Source organism: Periophthalmus magnuspinnatus, chromosome 11 (assembly GCF_009829125.3).
Source record: "Periophthalmus magnuspinnatus isolate fPerMag1 chromosome 11, fPerMag1.2.pri, whole genome shotgun sequence".
NCBI lineage: Eukaryota > Metazoa > Chordata > Actinopteri > Gobiiformes > Gobiidae > Periophthalmus > Periophthalmus magnuspinnatus.
In genome coordinates, this window is record NC_047136.2 from 20,171,571 (window position 1) to 20,190,437 (window position 18,867).

Genomic DNA, 18,867 nt, shown 5'->3' on the forward strand with positions numbered 1-18,867 from the left:
TGATTGGTTAGTTAGCCTATTTTCGCTTTCTCATTGGTCAAAAAGATTTAAAGTATCCGCCCAATTTAGGAAGTCGTTCACAAAATACTCCATGGCAGCACAGACGGGCGGTTCTTCGGATATTCTTCGGATATTAAAAACAAAAAAAGTTATTAATAATAATAATAATAATAATAATAATAATAATAATAATAATAATAATAATAATAATAATAATAATAATAATAATAATAATAACGAACATATTCTTCCATCTGTTATGAAATCTACATCCCATAGACTGTATATATACATTTCTTCTTTATACAGTCTATGCTACAGTCAGAGCTTCAAGCAGAAACATAGATTAGACACCAGTCCCCAGAAGGGCTTGTAAAACTGTTTGAATTTCACAAGAAAAACAAACAAACAATGGTATTAGTTGTAAACAAAGCAATAAATACAGTGAATCTCCTAACCAGAATTGTGGTGCCACATACAGTGGTGAAAGAAGTATTCAAATTTGTTACATTAGTAAGTACAGATACCAGAAAAACAAAACAAAAAAACTTCAATAAAAGTACCATATGAAAAACTCTACTTTAAGTAAAAATATTACATTTCACCACTAGCCACATGTTTTACTATATTATTAAATGTATTTCATTACACTAAAGATATAACTAAAAACGTACTACTTATGCGTTAAGAATTCAGTTTAATTTTATCTTATTCTTGTTGCATGTTTTGAAATTATTAAACACATTTAACACCTTTCAAATATAAATTTAGATTTGAATTACTATTAAGTAATTAAAACACACACACACACACATTATATATATATATATATATATATATATATATATATATATATATATATATATATATATATATATATATATATATATATATATATATATATATATAGATAGATAGATAGATAGATAGATAGATAGATAGATAGATTAATTAAAATAAAAACTGTACATTACGCATGCGCAGATGGTGGGTAAACGCTTGTCCCCTGACGCATGCGCAGTTACAAATCCCCAGCCCGAGCAGCGGCAGCGGCAGAAGCACAGTTCAGTTCAGCGCAGGCGGCAGCAAGCGGCAGGCTCCCTCGCGTTTACCTTTATTTCGTTTTCTAAATAGTCCCTTTTCAGCTTCGCGATACCGCCCCCAATTTCAGCGTCGGTACGGAGCCGTCAGGCCGGGACAGAGACGGAGAGAGAGGCCTCGGCCATGGAAGCCCTCGGACCTGGTAAGAGACGCGGTACAAAGCGGTTGTGGAGGGGAGGCGATCGCTGCGCTAATGCCGCGGCTGCACGGAGGCCTCCACGGGAAAACAAACCAGGCCAAACGTGTGTTATCTGGATAATTTAGCACTACAAATGACTCATTACTTCCACTATTCACGTTTAGTCGCTTTTACGAGAAGTAGTAGCGGTTATGTTGGTTGTACAGTGACGTTTTGGCGTGTATTTCTCCAAGCACGCACTACTCCTCGCCTGGCGTTGTGCATGTGTGCGTGTGTCTGTGTGTGTGTGTGTGGGGATTTAACATCAACCTTCCCCTGCTCTCCTTCCGTGTCGTGCTCGCTTTACGATACTGTTTATTCACGCTGTGTTTACGTTTATCTAAGGATCTGCGCGCATTTTCGACGCATTTGCGAAGCCACAGCGACAAAAATGAACCGAAATCTCCAAATACGGGTCTTTAAATTTGATCTGAATTTGAACCTTCGCCATCGAGAACAGATCGTCTTGTCTCTGAACGCTGCTATTATCCACGATGACAGCGGGGCATCACGTAAACGCCACAAAAACGTAGATTATTCGCGTTAAATGGTGTAGTTTGGTCAATATTGTCGTTTGGATCGCGTTGTTTTGCCTGTGTCATGGGTCTGCGTGCGGGTCCGTGGACTGTAGTGTTTGTTGTGACCACGATGCTGTTGTGTGGAGGTTGATCAACAGCTGCACGGCCGATAACACTCCTTCCACCTGTACAGACATTTCTACCTCAAATGTCCCACTGGATATTCGCTCTTTCTGTGCAGTTAGTGGTGTTCGGTGTGATATAACTCATTGTATTGATGATGCTAGATCCGGGAACAGCACCCACACACCTGTACGTCACCCACGTTTTCCCCACGCAAAATGGGACAAAGGGCTCAGACGTGCACCTATAGGAAATTAATCATAACACTGGATCTCCGCATCTCTTCCTTTAACCCTTACATAAGCGTTGTGGCCTTATAGTTTCACATTAGCAACACGATTTTAACACAATTTACTTCTTATTAGTATCATTTTGAATACACACTTGAGGCTGGTTAATTATCTGCTTTCTGCCATGAATGTGACATCTTGCTATTTCTTTTTGTATACATTTACCTTTTTTTTTTTTTTTTTTGGAACAAGGTGTTTTTTTTTTTTTTTTTGTTTTTTTTGTTTGGTCTTTTTAAATTAATAACTTTATTTACTAGTTGCATTGGCTGTTAATGAGCACAGTGTAACCTGTGTGCGTGTGGGTAGTGTGATTTCAAAATGGCTGCTGAATTTAAACCAATGCAATAAAGTTGTCAAAATACTGGAAATCCGTACTTAAACTAGTATCAAGGCTAGATGATCATTTGAGCAAGTACCAATACTAAAACAGGGACAGAATAGAATAGATGTATAATTATCTTGAGTTGTATCAGAACAAGTATAAGACACATAGACTAGTATACACCCATGGACCACTATGGAACCTACCTGGAGACACAGGGATTACACAGATATAAGGCCACATGGGAATAGAAAAGAAAGTACTACCATTTAATGAGGAAAATCACATTCTATTTTCTAAAGAAAGAGTGTTTTTATTGAGTCAGTTCCTTAGTATCGAAGTCAAGCTTGAAGTTTTTGTATTGTGACATCACTACTGTGTAGTGATGAACAGGCTCCAGTTGTTTGCTTTATCTGTTTTAAGTATATATTTGTTTTAAATGTAGCTAATATTTGAAGTTGCTAGTACTACATTCTCTCCCCCTTGTACAGGTGCGTGGCTCCATCTGGCCTTTTGTCACTTATGACTCATACGACCAGATCTGCGGCGATTAGAATAGCAAGTTCAAGGCACGTTGAGGAAAAAGGAAGTGTTTTCTGCTGGACTGAAAAAGATTAGAAACATAATAAAGAAATGGTGAGAATGTTATGTGGAAGTGGTGTTTACATAATTTACTTCCCAGGGGATTTTAAATGTTTCAGGAAGGATCATTTGGACAGGACTGAAATATGAAATCCTAATAATATAAAATGTTTAGTTTTGTTTACTACAACTACTATAATTCCTATAATACTATAATGCCCTCCCCTACATGTGTCATTGTAATGGTAACGTATATAATCTGGAAATCTGCTGTTTTCAGAGCTGTACTCTGTCCATACTATGCGTTTCAGAATGGTGAAGGATTAAGACCGTTGCCATAGCGATTAACAAGTTAAAACAAAATATAACTTTTGGAGCGGGAGAAAAGAAACCCATGCAGATTGTACTTTGAATTGAATAGCTAAAATAACTGATGCCATAACGTGAACATGAGGAGCACACATCACTGGACACACTGCACAGTCCCTGTACATTTGAGTAAAAACACATAGCGTCTTCCACACTGAGGATATAATATCTGATTAGCCAAATATATGAACATGCACAGTGTGTCTTCATTGAAATCACATGCGTTGCAGATCAGGCAACCTTTATGTGTAATGTATAGGCCATTTGAATATTACACATGTTGTTCATATTCTGCGCTGTGGAGATATTGTGATAAGATTTAATTTACTTCTCCATATGAAGCATCATCACTGGGTCTGTGAGAGAAGCTCTGGTTCTTTTACTGAAGTCAATGCAGTGAGCGTGAGTTTGGTACATAAAAAGACCCACACTATTACTCATTCTAAAAGCAATCAAGGCAAGTTTATTTGTATTGCACAGTTCCTACACAAAGTAATTCCAAGTCCTTTACAGAATAAAAAAGACATTAAAATCACAATCGCACATAAAATTAACATTGAAAGAGACGAGTGCAAAATGAACTGTTCAGTCTAATCACTACTCTGATTACTTTATTTTATAAGTAATCTGGTTACTGATTACTATAAGTTACTTCTTCGTCTCAAGAACAGTCTTCTAAAACCCTGAGTGGTTCAGACCGATGCCTCTGCGTTCTAGACCTGGAGTCCACACAGAGGCGGCCCACAGTCCTCCATAGACCAGTGCTTGTTTGTCAGACACAGATCGGTGAACCACAGAACATCTCAGCCCTGCTTCTGTTTATCTGCTCTACTGTTTTACCACACAAGTCTACAGATTAAACACATTTATGGAAGGGTAAAAGTAACTAGACCAAAAAGCTGTAATCCAATTGCTCAATTTTCCAATGTAACTAGTTACATTACAGCATTACAAAAAAAATATCTGATTACAATAATACTCTACTTTATAACTAGTTGCTGCTAGTTGTCTTTGTGATCTGGTCTAATTGTGTTCATTCAAATTTCAATTTGATTGCGATTAATGGATCAGCTGTAGTTGAAGTAACAGGTTGTTTTCTGGTTGTTTTCACATTTGGTACAGCAGGAGTTCAGACAAGCGTAAAGGTGATTTGGTGTATTTGGGTTTGTGGGTTAAGGCTTTGTTTTTTTTTTTTTTTGGAGGAGCTTTTTAGCACAAGTTAAAGGAGCACTGTGTTACTTTTCTTGTGGCGGCTCACGGGCTGTTGAAGCCCCTTTTTTAACCACACACCTTTTAACAGAGCAGTAGTCACGTTTTGTGCAGCTATGTCTTTGTATTAGTGCAGAGGTTTGAATAATGTTAACAACAGTAGCTGCAGGCCAGTGCACTGACATAATGTTTAGCTGCAGCTCTGTTCTTTTATGTTGAACCATAAGTATCCTTCAGATGGAATTATATTTTGGTTTGTATCATCCCGAATTTCAAATGAAACATGAAAATGCACCAGTATTGGCATGTTAGGCACTCGTATAAAGTAATCTCTCCAACTGCTCCTTAAACCAGCCCTATTATACTTGTCTTACTCTAAAATTATAATCTCTGGCACTTGTGGATTATTATGTTGTAATTTGCACATTTTAAATCCCAATATTCATCTAAAATGATTAATAAAATAAACAAGTCTGCTGACGTCTGTGTTAGAAAACTGCGGTGCCCAGTGAGAGCTGACGTTGCTGTAAACATCATCACAACAAAGCAATGACGTTGTTATCGGCGCCCCCTATGGATAGCTGCACATCACACTAGCGAGCAGCGGGTTTTTTTTTCATTTGTACCAAAATGACTACGCGACGCTGCCGAATCCTACAAGTATCACCATTTAAGAAAATAAAACTGGAGAAGGAAGTGTGTCCGTCACAGTGGGCAAAATGCAAAATGGCGTCTTGAAAATAAGCAATTAAAGATTACTCAAACATGAATCACTCCAAATACAACTTCTGATCTGTTAATCGTGTTGTAGTTGTTTCTTCTCACTGAGCCTCTGAATGGAACAGTTTGAAGAACAGGGCTGATTTAAGTCCCATTTATCTTATGTGGTCAGATCCCAGCGGTCAGATCCCGGTCTGCTTAAAGACGTGTGCTTCTCTTGTTTGTATTGTACGTGTGGGTCTGGTCAGTTTTGTTTTGGACATAATAGTTTCAGTGATGGTGAAAGTCTGTCTCTCTGTTGGACGTCCCGTGACCTGGGCCTCCATTTTGGGGCCTCCTTTGGTTCATCTGTCCAGAGTTTGTAAAGTAACCACATGCCCCCCTCTGCCCTGTGTGAGATACAGAGGTCCAATACTCAGAAGAGAGGGAGAGAAGGAAGGAAGGAAGGAGATGGGAGAAAAGGAAGGAAGGAGATGGGAGAAAAGGAAGGCAGGAAGGAGGGAGAGGGAGAGAAGGAAGGAGGAGGAGGGAGAGAGAGGTGGCTCTCTGCTCACTCTCTCCCTCACTTTCTCTCTCTCTCTCTCTCTCATTGACCATTTAGGCTGTTGTCTCTACCTATCTCCCTCTCTCTTATTGACCTATTAGTCTTCTCTCTCTCTACCTCTCACTCACTGTCATTGACCTGTTGGTTCTCTCTCTCTCTCTCTCTCTCACTCTCTCACTCTCTCACTCTCTCTCTCTCTCTCTCTCTCTCTCACTCTCTCTCATTGACCTGTTAGTCTGCTCTCTCTCTCGTTCACTCTCTCTCTCTCACTCTCTCTCATTGACCTGTTAGTCTGCTCTCTCTCTCTCTCTCTCTCGCACTCTCTCTCACTCACTCTCACTCTCTCTCATTGACCTGTTAGTCTGCTCTCTCTCACTCTCTCTCATTGACCCGTTAGTCTGCTCTCTCTCTCTATATATACCTACCTCTCTCCCATTGACCTATTGGCTCTTTCTCTCTCTCTCTCTCTCCACCTCTCTACCTACCTACCTCGCTCTCACTCTCTCTCATTGACCTGTTAGTCTGCTCTCTCTCTCTCTCACTCTCACTCTCTCATTGACCTGTTAGCCTGCTCTCTCTCTCACTCTCTCTCATTGACCTGTTAATCTGCTCTCTCTCTCACTCTCTCTCTCTATACCTACCTCTCTCCCATTGACCTATTGGCTCTCTCTCCTGTTAGTCTGCTCTCTCTCATTGACCTGTTAATCTGCTTTCTCTCTCTCGCACTCTCTCTCACTCTCTCTCATTCTCACTCTCTCTCATTGACCTGTTAGTCTCTCTCTCTCTCTCTCTCTCTGATTGACCTGTTGGTCTGCTCTCTCTCTCTCTCTCTCTCATTGACCTGTTAGTCTGCTCTCTCTCTCTCTCTCTCTCTCTCTCTCTCTCTCTCTCTCTCTCTCTCTCTCTCTCTCATTGACCTGTTAGTCTGCTCTCTCTCTCGCTCTCTCGCTCTCTCATTGACCTGTTAGTCTGCTCTCTCTCTCTCTCTCCCTCTCTCTCTCTCTCTCTCTCTCTCATTGACCTGTTAGTCTGCTCTCTCTCTCGCTCTCTCGCTCTCTCGCTCTCTCTCTCTCTCTCTCTCTCTCTCTCTCTCTCTCTCTCTCTCTCTCTCTCATTGACCTGTTAGTCTGCTCTCTCTCGCTCTCTCGCTCTCTCTCTCTCTCTCTCTCTCTCTCTCTCTCACACATTGACCTGTTAGTCTGCTCCATCAGCTCTGACTCATCTCTGGCCTCTGTGTTTCACATTTAATCTGCCTCCATTTAAACCAGAGCTATTCAAACTGGACTTTTCAGATCTTTAGGCCATGTTCTAGTCATTGTATTTGGAGTGATTCATGTTTGAGTAACTCTTTATTATTAGTCTGTCTACATCTCCAAAGCTCAAGATGCTCTGTTTCACCGTGTGATGTCATGAAGTGGTAGCTTTCAAGTTAACAGCTTTTACCTTTAGTTCAGTAGAGATTGGCAATTCCTGGGCTGAAATGATCCAAATGATTCTAGTGAAGGTGTTTGGAGTTTAAAAACACAGTGGAGAACTTCTTGTATTACCACATGATGACATCACAAGGTGGAACAGAGTGTTCCAGACTAAATATGCAGGGTTTTTATGTTAAACATGTGTGAATGAAACAAAACACAACTCTGTTTTTGATGAGGAAACAGCATTAGAACAAATCAGAGAATAGTGCATTATGGGACTTTTAAAATGTAAGTTATTTGAGTGCAGTGCGGTTCAGAGTTGTGGTTGTTTGTTCTGAGCTTAATAAAACTGTGCGCTGATTTCACTTCCTCTTTTCTAACATGGACTTTTGAGACCAGGCGCTCACATTGACGAGGAACACTTAGGCCAGCTCTTCAGTATTTAAACAGATGTAATGATAAAATGCAAGTAAACTGGTGATAATCAGATCCTAATCAATATTAAAACTAGTGTCGAAACTAGAGCCTCATTTTTCACAGGTATCGATACTAAAGTCCCATTGACAGAAATGAACCTTTCCTGAATATCTTTAGAATGATCTTGAGACACATAGACTAGTACACGCCCATGGACCACTATGGAACCTACCTGGACCACTGAGTACTTTTCTCTTCCCCTCCTCTATTTTTCTGTCCCTACATTCCTTTACCCTCTTTGTTTCCTCCCCCTCTCATCTTCCCTCTGTTCCTCCTCTTTCCTCTCCTCTTCTTCCCTTCTGTCTCTTTCTCTCCATTCTTTTACCTTCTTCCTATCCCACTATCTCTCCCCTTTCGCTCTCTCCTCCTCTCTCCCTCTTTCTCTCATCTCTTTCCTCTCATCTTTCCTCCTCTCCATTCCTTTACCCTCTCTACTCCTTTCTCTCTCCTTCCCCTTCCTCTCCTCTTCTTCTGAGAACAAGTATAAGACACATACACTAGTATACACCCATGGACCACTATGAACCTACTGGACACTGAGGGATCACACAGATATAAAACACATGGGAATAGTGTAATATTTAATGTGGAAAATCACAGTGTATTGTCTAAAGTGTTTTTATTATCGTGGTATCGAGATTGAGTATCGTGCCCGTTCATATTTTGGGCATGTATTCTTGGAGAACTAAATGTCCATGTGTGTCAGATGCCCTCCCTGTGTCTCCATGGGGTCTCATTCTGTGGAAAACCCTGTAGTTCAGACCTGTACAAACACGTTCTGAAATGTCCCTGTGTGTCGGTGATGCCCTTCTGTGTGTCTGATGCCCTCCCTGCTAACCCTGTAGTTCAGATCTTTGCAAACATGTTCTGAGATTGGGGCAGATGATTTTCTTCCCTTATTGATTTTAGTTGTGAAGTTAGTTATTGATTTAGAGTTGTAAAAAGTGCTTATAAACTCATCATGGTGAATCATTAGGATGCTCTAAATGAATAAGTTAAGTGAGGAACAACTATGGACCGCTGCAAACTGTTTAAAATGAACTAGTACTGTTTTTCACATTTTTAAAATGCTAAAAATCAGGAACAGACTTTTTTTTTGTTTATTAATTATTATTATTTTTTCATAATGTAAAAAAAAATTTGCATACTTTTACTGGGGATGGCCGATATATATGTTTCAGTATCAGCCGATATACAGGTTCTTTGATATCAGTGTCAGGTGATATCGATGCTTGATACTAGGGCTGGGCAATTAATCAAATCAATTTAATTTGATTCATTTGAGTTTTAAAAAATTGAGATTTTGAAAAGTTGTGAAGTGGAAGATTATTATGAAATGCACATATTGTGCTGTTACTATTTATGAAACTTATAGTAACTACAGTTGCTATTAAATCTGTTTGAAAGAGCCCCATCCCCAGTCCTACTTGATACAGACAGTTCTCTCTTTATGGCTGCATTTTACATAAAAATATAGTTAAAAATTTTTTTTTGACAAACGTGAAGTTTGTTTGTGATCGTTCCTTTAACCTGAGACACATGTGTGGACACGTGTGGGTGTCACTCTGGATTTTAAAAGAAGAATATCAGTATCGGTAAATATCGGCCACAGCAGCACATATATTAGATATAGACATCAGCTCAGAAAAACCATATCGCTTCAACCCTTGTTTCTACCCGACGCTCTGTGTTTAAACCCTCCTGTATCTGTGGATGGAGAGTTAAAGTGCAGCTTCTTTGTCTGTGAACCTAGCACCCTGAAGCGCTCCACTTAACAACTCAAGCGCGAGAACAACCGGCCCCTCCCATCACAACAGGCTCAAACCCCGCCCTGATTCTAGTCCTGGCCTAGAACCCCGACTAGCCCTGTTGTCCTGTTTCAGAGCCTGATCTAGTCTTGGTATAAGACGCTATTCTCTTACCTCTAATGCTCCACCTTGTGATGTCGTATAGCATAATAATGCAGGAAGTGCTCCACTGTGTTTTGTAAACTCCATACACCTTCACTAGAATCATTTGGATGATTTCAACCCTGGAATTGCCAAGCTCAACTGAACTAAAGGTAAATGGTAGATTTCAGCTTAAAAACTACCACTTCATGACACCACAAGGTGGAACAGAGCATTTTGAGCTTTGGAGGGTGACGCTTACACCAGAAACGAACATTCTTGCAAAGAGGACCAAGAGTGAAGTATAGAAGAGAAGGGTTTTAATGAGTTCCACACAGGTAAAGTGAACAGTGAAGCAACGGACTCTCTGAGATGTGCATGTTGACAGCTTTTATGGTGTTTCTCAATGTATGTGTGTAAGGCGGGTCCATTTCTGGTTACACAACAAACTTTAGGCAAAGTCGAACAAGGTGACTGTTACTGAGTGAACTGACTATAACCCTTTCAGAGTGGGGGTCACACACCCCTTAGTGAGAGAGGGGCTACAGATAAGAAGTGGCCTTCACCAAAATGACCAGAACTGTTACCTTATTGTCCACATGTCCTTGTAATCCCACGCTGGTCTGCATGGTCTCTTGGTGATCCCCTATGCATCCCATATCCACTGGTGGGCACGTGTTATTTACCTTTAGCATTAGTGAATCAAGATACCAATTTGATGTAGTGCTGCACTGCTAGAAAATACCTTACAAGATGTAGACACACTAATAAAGTGTTACTCAATGTGTGAATGAAACTAAACACAACTCCAGATCTGTTTTTGAGGAGTGTTTTTGCCTATGTTGATCAATTAGTTAATTAGCACTTCCTTGCGTGTGAAAAATTTTAATTAGATTTTTTTTTCCTGAATCGTTCAGTCCTAAACTTGTAACTTTTCAATAAATTTGTTTTTTTTTTTGCTGTAAAAGGGGCATTTTGGGGTCTGTCTTAAGTCTACACATGGGAAAACTGTGCATGGATCAGCTTTGGGGATCGTTGCGTGTTATAACGTCTAATCTCGCTCCATATGGCTCTGATTCTGTCTGTCTGACCCCCTCTTCCCCCCCGTCTGTCCCTTTCCTCCCCCCTTCTCTCCCCGTCTGCTCCATGGGGTGAGTGGGGTCTGTGTTTGGGTGGGGGGACTTTGGGGGTAATTATGGCGGTAATGGTGAGATGGAATACTAGAAAAGAGAGGACATCCCAGACAGACGTCTACATTGTTGGACTGTATGTAACATCAATAAACTGAACAAGAACACTTTGTCCCTCTATTGTCCAGATCACATGTGTCAAACTCAAGGCCCACGGGCCAAATGTGGCCCTCCACATCATTTTATGTGGCCTTCGACAGGGTAAATTAAAAAGGTATGCTGGTCTTAAAATGTCATTTTATCAGGAGATAGTTACAGAGGCATATTTTTACATCTAGGCAAATGCGTTTACAATATTTGTAACTTGAATAAGTAATAAATACAGAAACAGTTCATTAACAAGTTAAAAAAGTTGTTACATTTTTTTTTACATCTGGCCCTTTGAGAGCAGCCCTTTTGCTAATGTGGCCCTCGGTGAAAATGTGTTGACGCCCCTGGTCCAAGATATACAAATAGGTGCAGCAATATATCTGAATAGAAGTATTTTTAAAGTAAATGATCTAGACATCTGTGCTTTATACGTGAGCTCATCAAATGAAACCATAACAAAATCAATAGCTATAGACTCCGTTATCTGGGCTTGAAACACAAACTGTATATATAAGTGGACATAGCTAAGCTGCTAGCTGCTGCGTTCCAAACAGGAAGTGATCATGGGCGCACTTGCCGGCTCCATCGACTTTTCATCGAAAAACTGGCCCCCCTCTCTGTAACTGCTGCTGTCAGACTCGTCATTTTGGTCTTAAAATGTTGGTATTAAACCACTCTACATGATCCCGGGGTTTTTATTTCACTATTGTCTATAAATCAAGATCTGAATAGTAATAACCTTGAGGTAGCAGGCTTGACAGCGTTGCTATGCGCCTGCCACGTGCTAAACCAGCAGTACGGGCAGGAAGGGGCATTCCCTTCACTGGTCTTGCTCTGGATTGGCTCTTTGATTACTGTACTAGTGGTCTCAATTCCAAATATGGGGCTCCAAATTGCTATAACTGCTCTAGCCTCGATGAGCTTCATTTGGCTGGAGCTGAACACTGTGGTTGACATCACACTCACTTAGGTGAAACCACAGACTGTATAAAGACATGGACTGAGTGCTGTCGATTGCAGTGAACACTTCATAATACAGGTGCACAGCATATTGTGCAATATTTATTGTTAAATTTAAAGGCATCATTTATTTCTTTGTTTTGCCTGTTATGTTTTTGTTTTTATGTTTGGCTGTCTGAGAATTTTCAGTTTATATATCTGCCATGGTGCCTTCTACAAGTCAAAGTATTGTAAAAATTACATCAGTATTGTAGAACTTAAAGGTCCTGTATCTCACAAACTGACTCTTGGGAGCTTTAAGCTCAGTCAGTTTGTGTGATACAGGACTAATGCTATTACCTCCTCAAAAACAGACCTGGAGTTGTGTTTTGGTTCATTCACACATGTTTGAGTAACTCTTTATTATTAGTTTGTCTACATCTACAAAGCTCAAAATTTTGTGTTCCACTTTGTGATGTCATGAAGTGGTAGTTTTCAAGTTAACAGCTCCTTTTACCGTTAACTCATCAGAGATTAGAAATTCCAGAAGTGAAATTATCCAAATGATTCTAGTGAAGGTGTATGGAGTTAAACACAGTGGAGCACTTCCTGTACTACCACTTCATGACTTCACAAGGTGGAGCACAGTTTTTTTTGTTTGTGATATGGCAGCTAAAGGTAGAGTTGTTCTCTCAATCTTCTAATAGTGTGCAATTGTGATTCAAAACATTGGCTTTTCAGTGGTCCAATTTTTTTCAAAATGACATCCCAAATGAGAAAGAAGGAAAAAATCGAACCCATAACTACTACAAAACTACCGTAGTGTGACATCTGACATGTTTTTTATATCAAAGAATGTTTTTTAAGCAAAAATATATAATTTAACTGAATCATGCAATTTATTTTATTATTATTTTAAAATCTTATGTTGTCTCACGGACCCAGTCTCGTATCTGTCTGGTCCCATCCCACAGTCAAAAGATGGGTCTCCCACGTCTCCTCTAATGTTAAGTGTGTGTGGTAATGGGGGAGGGGTCTGTGGTTTCTGATGGCGATGGCGATGGAGAGGGGCGGGGGTTGGGGGATAATTGGAGGTCATCGCCCCCTCTGTCCCACTGTGACCCTGTGTATCCAGAGCATTCATATGGGCTTTATATGGACCATAGAACATACTGTGTGCACTCAAGCAGTGCAGAGGCAGCGTCGCGTCCCCCTCCAATTACATTCAAACGAGTAGAATACAAACGAGCATTACATCTCAATTAAAATATAACACAATGACCAGTTTGGGGTCAGATGAGTCCGTACCTGCGTTTATGATTTAGATTTGTGATTTATGTTTACAATGTGAACTTCAAACAGAATCCATTTTTTATAAACACTTCCAGAAGAACTGATAAAGACACTGAAGGGCATCTGACACACAGGTTAGATGTTTGAAATTCTCGTAATTCAGAAACTGCAGATTTGGGTTTTGCTCATTTTGTTCATTCAAATTTTGATTTGATGGCGATTGATCTGGGAGCTCTAATGATGAGTTGGGCAGCAGATGGTCTCAGAGTTCTTTGATTTTTGAATATTAGTAGATTGCCGGCTTCTTGCGTCTCAGTGAGGAAGTTGTGGGTTAGACTCCATGCATAGATAAAGGTGCTGTTGAATATTTTATGCATTTATAGAGAGGTCTGGGTGTCTAGTTCCGGGTGTGTATGGACTAACCCAGCGCTCTGTTTGAATGTGGAACAGTTTAGCTGAAAATATTAGTGCTACACAGTTTGTTTCTTAATGTTGGCATCATAATATTGGCTAATGTGAAATCTGTATATCACAAGAATGCTAAGCTTCTGAATTAAAATGTAAAAAATTGTAATTGGTTTTTGTCTTTTGTTTTTGTCTTTGTTTTTCATAAAGTTCATGCTGAACCTAGTATCAAAACTAGATACTCATTTGAACAGCTGTCATAACTGAAATGTGATAGAAGTTTGACCTTTGACCTTGAATACTTGTACATTTGTTATCGTAAACTTTCAAAATCTGAATTGAGTCAAACTTTTTTTTTAAGTTTGACTGTTTAGTATTATGGCAATGCTGTGTCTAAAGGTGGGAGCTTGTTGTTAGGCCTTTCACAATAATCACTATTACTATAATGACAGAATGACAGTTTATGAAAACTGGAACTATTTTTTTATTTATCACGTGTAATTTATTTTGCACAACTTGGACATTTGGGTAATTTTTAGGCTCTATGATCAGTTTTTAAGATGTAAATATTTGCATCTGTAATGAGTCATACAAGTTCTAAATTCAAACTAATGATTAAAGTGTTTAAGATCAGATTTAAACCACAAAAACTTTGTAATGCAGATCGTGATTTTTAACAATACTGTAAATTTAGAATTAACAGAATTATTTTTTTGTGCCTGTGGCATAAATGACTTCCATTATTATCTTTTATCATCTATATTTACTTCAACGATATATATACAACTTCAAAATGTGTTATTATGAGAGGCTTGTTTGGAGAATATAGAGCCCGTTGTCAAAACTTAAAAATAAAGAACAAAAACATCTAGTGTAATCTCCTAAACATGGTCCGTTACGCACATTCGAGCACATTTATATTGCATTGTTTAAATATGTTCTGATTATTGTGGAGGTAATGCAGAAATCTTAATTGTTAATGTAAATATCAGTATTTTTGACTAATGCTTTGTATTTCTAATGTTTTCTTGTTCCTTGTCCTTTAGGGCCGCCCGCCCCGACCTCTCTGTTCCAGCCTCCTCGACGTCCCGGCCTGGGCACGGTGGGAAAACCCATCCGGCTCCTTGCAAACCACTTCCAGGTCCAGATCCCAAAGATCGACGTGTACCACTATGACATTGACATCAAACCTGAGAAGCGCCCGAGGAGGGTCAAACAGGTAACTGCACGACATGACCTGGACGTGACCTGCAAAAGGGGGCTGGCTGAAGATGGACCTGATAGGCATTTTTTTTCTTTGCTGCTGTGGTTCCACATTTAGACTCCAATGTCAGATACTTATGGCCAGTTTTGATTATAATCTCCAAATCAGAGCCTTTTTGTACCTCAAAATGAGCAGTTTAGTTTTGTGCACTTCTCTTCACACTTTACACAAAGATTTATGTGGATTTTGTGGACAAAACAAAATGTCTCCTCTGAGCTTCATTTGTAGACTGGACACAAGGACCAGTACACATTTCCATTATAGACCACATAAGGATCAGTGATGGAACACTTGGAAAATGTATTTACTTACAGAATTCTGGATTAAAATGCATTTTTTACATTCAGTTACATGGTCCAATCTGAGTACTGTGTTCTGAATACTCTGAATACTTTTACAGTGAGTTTCATGTATGTTGTAATGACAGGTCTAATGCTACAGAGAAATATTATGAGCTATATAAGCCTGAGGTGAAACTACTTCATGCCGCTAATTAAGATTTAAATAATTCAAGATGTTTTGCAGCTCATATCTTTTAATGAAACAGTCTATTTAAAACTATTTTAATGGACTGTTTTATTAAAGACATGTAACAAATAAACAACATAAAAGGGAATTATTCACCCCTCTAGAGCTCAAATCTCATCGCTATTACAACAAAAATAAATACTGAGTCTGAAATCTATAGTTCCAGCTTCACTGAATGATTAGTTCATACAGTGAATATCGTGGCAGGCCTCTATGGAATTCTTTAAACACTGAGTTTCATTATATTATAGTGTAAAAAAACATGGCATAGTTAAAAAAAAAAGCTAATTCTGTTTATCATTACAGCAAAATGTTTTTTTCTGTTTTTTCAGTAAAACTGCACAGTTCAAAACTGTGAACAAGTACTGCCATCTATTCATTTGATTTTAGTTAAGTAAGTGTATTCTGAATACCATCAAATGATAGAGTATGAAATGAAAGAGTAACTGGTCCTTGTCACCGCTAGCCTCGGTGAGCTTCATTTGGAACTGAACGCTGTGGGTGACGTCACACTCAGTCAGTCCACTTCTTTATACAGTCTGTGGTTTACCTGTGTATTGCTCTGTATTTGAGTTTATTAACAGCCCTGTGTTTGCTTGTCTCAGGGAGGTGGTGGACACGATGGTGCGTCATTTTAAGATGCAGATCTTTGGGGATCGACAGCCAGGATACGACGGGAAGAGGAACATGTACACAGCCCACCCTCTGCCCATCGGACGAGACCGGGTACGTTTTGGGTTTGTGCAGAATGGGCCAGTCCAGTAAAGGTCATGCATAATAGTGAAACTAAATGCAATAAGTATATATGTGTGGTAAAGTAAAGTCCGCCACAAACTACAAGGTTTAAATGATACAAGGTTTAAATTATTTTTAAATGCGTCACAACAAGGGCACACCAGACATGAGGAGAATCAGATGAGATTTTAACTGTTTCGTTGTTGTTGTATCCTTGGGCAAGACGCTTAACCCACCTTGCCCCCAGTGTCTGTGTACAATAGTGTGTGAATGTGTGTGTGAATGTGTGTGTGAATGGATGAGTGGTTCCTTGATGTAGCACTTTGAGCCTTGAAGGTAGAAAAGCGCTATGTAAAAAAATGTGTTGGCAGCAGTCGTTTCCTGATTCCTGACACTCACTTTCACGTTAAAACCGGCTCTGGTGTCCTCAGGTCGACTTGGAGGTGACCCTTCCTGGAGAGGGAAAGGACCAGACGTTTAAAGTGTCCCTGCAGTGGGTGTCTGTAGTTTCGCTGCAGATGCTGTTGGAAGCGCTGTCAGGTCATTTGAACGAGGTCCCAGAGGATTCGGTTCAGGCTCTGGATGTGATCACGCGGCACCTTCCTTCTATGAGGTACAAACTGATTAGAATTAAGACAATGGTGCATATAAATGAAAGTATTACTGAAGCATTCTGAACATGTGGAAATGAAGAGGAAAATTAGAAGTGATTATAAGGAAGTACTGTTACTATAGCAACTAAAGAGGGGGTATTATGCAAAAGATATTATTCTTCTATGTTATAACACTGTTCCCTCATCAAAAACATCCCTCAAAAGGTTTTAGATCATATTTGCACGTATGAATAATCTTCTCTCACAGGCTGTATTCAAACCCTCCTCATGGTTAGCAGTAAGATTCTGTACAAGGCTCCGCCCACAACACTACCCCACCCATGCTCCCACACGACAATTCTCCATAAATATACAAAAACATGATACAAAATTGTATACTACAACTTCACAAACCTGATGTGATGAGCAGTAGTTTCATTAGTGGGATGCATGCTGATTGTGTTGTGATTGCTCTCCACACTAAGCAACTTCCCTTTCAGAGCGCTAAGGGAGAAGAGACTCAGAACATCAAAATGAAAGTGAAACTTGTAAAATATGTTAATACGTTGTTTAGGCAATAAAAGGAAACATAAGTAACCAAATAACCAATAAGTTAAATAACCTCTCTTTTAATACCTCCATTGAAGTAAAATACCCCCTCTTTTAAAGTTAAAATGCCTTGTACTGTAGTTAGATATGTTCTGTTCAGATCTTTAACCATGTTCTAGTTATTTCTTCTCATTGAGCCTCTGAAGTGGAGTGACTCATGTCTGAGTAATCTTTTTAATCTCTTATTTTCAAGACACCATTTAAAAAAATAAATAAATCTATGCCCGTTTTCACCTCCCACTGTGACGTACACACTTCGTTCTCCACTTTTATTTTCTTAATCGGTGATACTCGTAGGATTCGGCAGCGTCGCGTAGTCACTTTGACACAGATGAAGAAAAAAAAAAAAAAAACAAAGGTGATGTGCAGCTATCCATAGGGGGCGCTGACAGCATGCGCCGCTTTGTTGTGATGACGTTTACAGAGGCATCAAAACTGCGGTGCCCAATGGGAGCTAACGCGGAAGTTAGGGGACTTGTTTCTTTTAAGTTGTTTTAGATGAATTTTGTGATTTAAAATGTGTAAATTATAACATAATGATCCATGAGTGTCAGAGATGAGAACCACAGAGCCACAAGCACAATAGGGCTAGTTTAAAGCATTATATTTTAAATATTTTATATGTATATTCACTTTCAGTGGCCTAAGTGCATTGCCTGGTTTGTACCTTCTTCTCTCAGATACACTCCTGTGGGCCGGTCATTCTTCTCTCCCCCCGAAGGATACTACCATCCACTAGGGGGCGGAAGAGAGGTGTGGTTCGGCTTCCATCAGTCCGTCCGTCCAGCAATGTGGAATATGATGCTCAACATTGATGGTCAGTTTGTATTTTTCTAAGGTCTAAGATGATTTATTTTTATTTATTTGTTTTGTACAATTAATACAATTATTTTTGCAGTGATTTTTGATACAGAGGAGGGGGTTGAAGGGAGCAGAGGATTCATTGTGGACACTTGACATATATTTTTCATATTTTGTTTTTGTTTTCTAGTTTCAGCCACTGCGTTTTACAGAGCTCAGCCAGTCATCGAGTTCATGTGTGAAGTATTGGACATCCAGAACATAAACGAACAGACCAAACCACTCACAGACTCCCAGCGTGTCAAGTTCACAAAAGAAATCCGAGGTGAGCCCGCCAAAAAACACAAAATAATGCAAAGTATTTTTGTCAAAGAGCCAAGACAAGAAACAAGAGACTGTTATAATACAGTCACATTATAATGCAGAGTCAAGATCACATGACTTGCAAAGTGAAGCTGTTTAGTCACAGGCAGTGATAGGAAGTAACCGAGTATATGCATTGATTGAAAGTGTTTCTGGCCAAAACTAAATATTGGCTTGTGTTGGAGATATATGGGCTCGACACACGGGGAGTGACGTCGCTCGCTCTCCATTTATTTTCAATGGTCCCTGTGCGACAGTGTGAAAATCGCTCGTCTCTCTCACCTCCGCGACAAGCGAAAGTCGTGCACGTGAAAACC

The 18,867-nt window shown here is 39.6% G+C and overlaps 2 protein-coding genes across 2 annotated transcripts in view; one reads left to right on the top strand and one right to left on the bottom strand.

Annotated features, from left to right (window-relative positions):
- Positions 1 to 1,044: 1,044 nt before the first annotated feature.
- On the top strand, positions 1,045 to 18,607 carry LOC117378309 (protein argonaute-4-like). Its single transcript, XM_033974898.2, has 6 exons — positions 1,045 to 1,243; positions 14,704 to 14,876; positions 16,059 to 16,175; positions 16,616 to 16,797; positions 18,067 to 18,203; positions 18,378 to 18,607. The coding sequence occupies exons 1-6, from the start codon at positions 1,225 to 1,227 to the stop codon at positions 18,605 to 18,607; spliced, it is 858 nt and encodes a 285-aa protein (XP_033830789.2). The 5' UTR covers positions 1,045 to 1,224.
- Positions 18,608 to 18,620: 13 nt separating this feature from the next.
- The window catches only part of LOC117378310 (claspin-like), a 7,206-nt gene continuing 6,959 nt past the window's right edge, over positions 18,621 to 18,867 (bottom strand). Inside the window, exon 10 of the mRNA XM_055225498.1 lies at positions 18,621 to 18,642. Within this exon, the coding sequence (XP_055081473.1) occupies positions 18,621 to 18,642 (22 nt within the window). The remainder of the gene's footprint in view (positions 18,643 to 18,867) is intronic.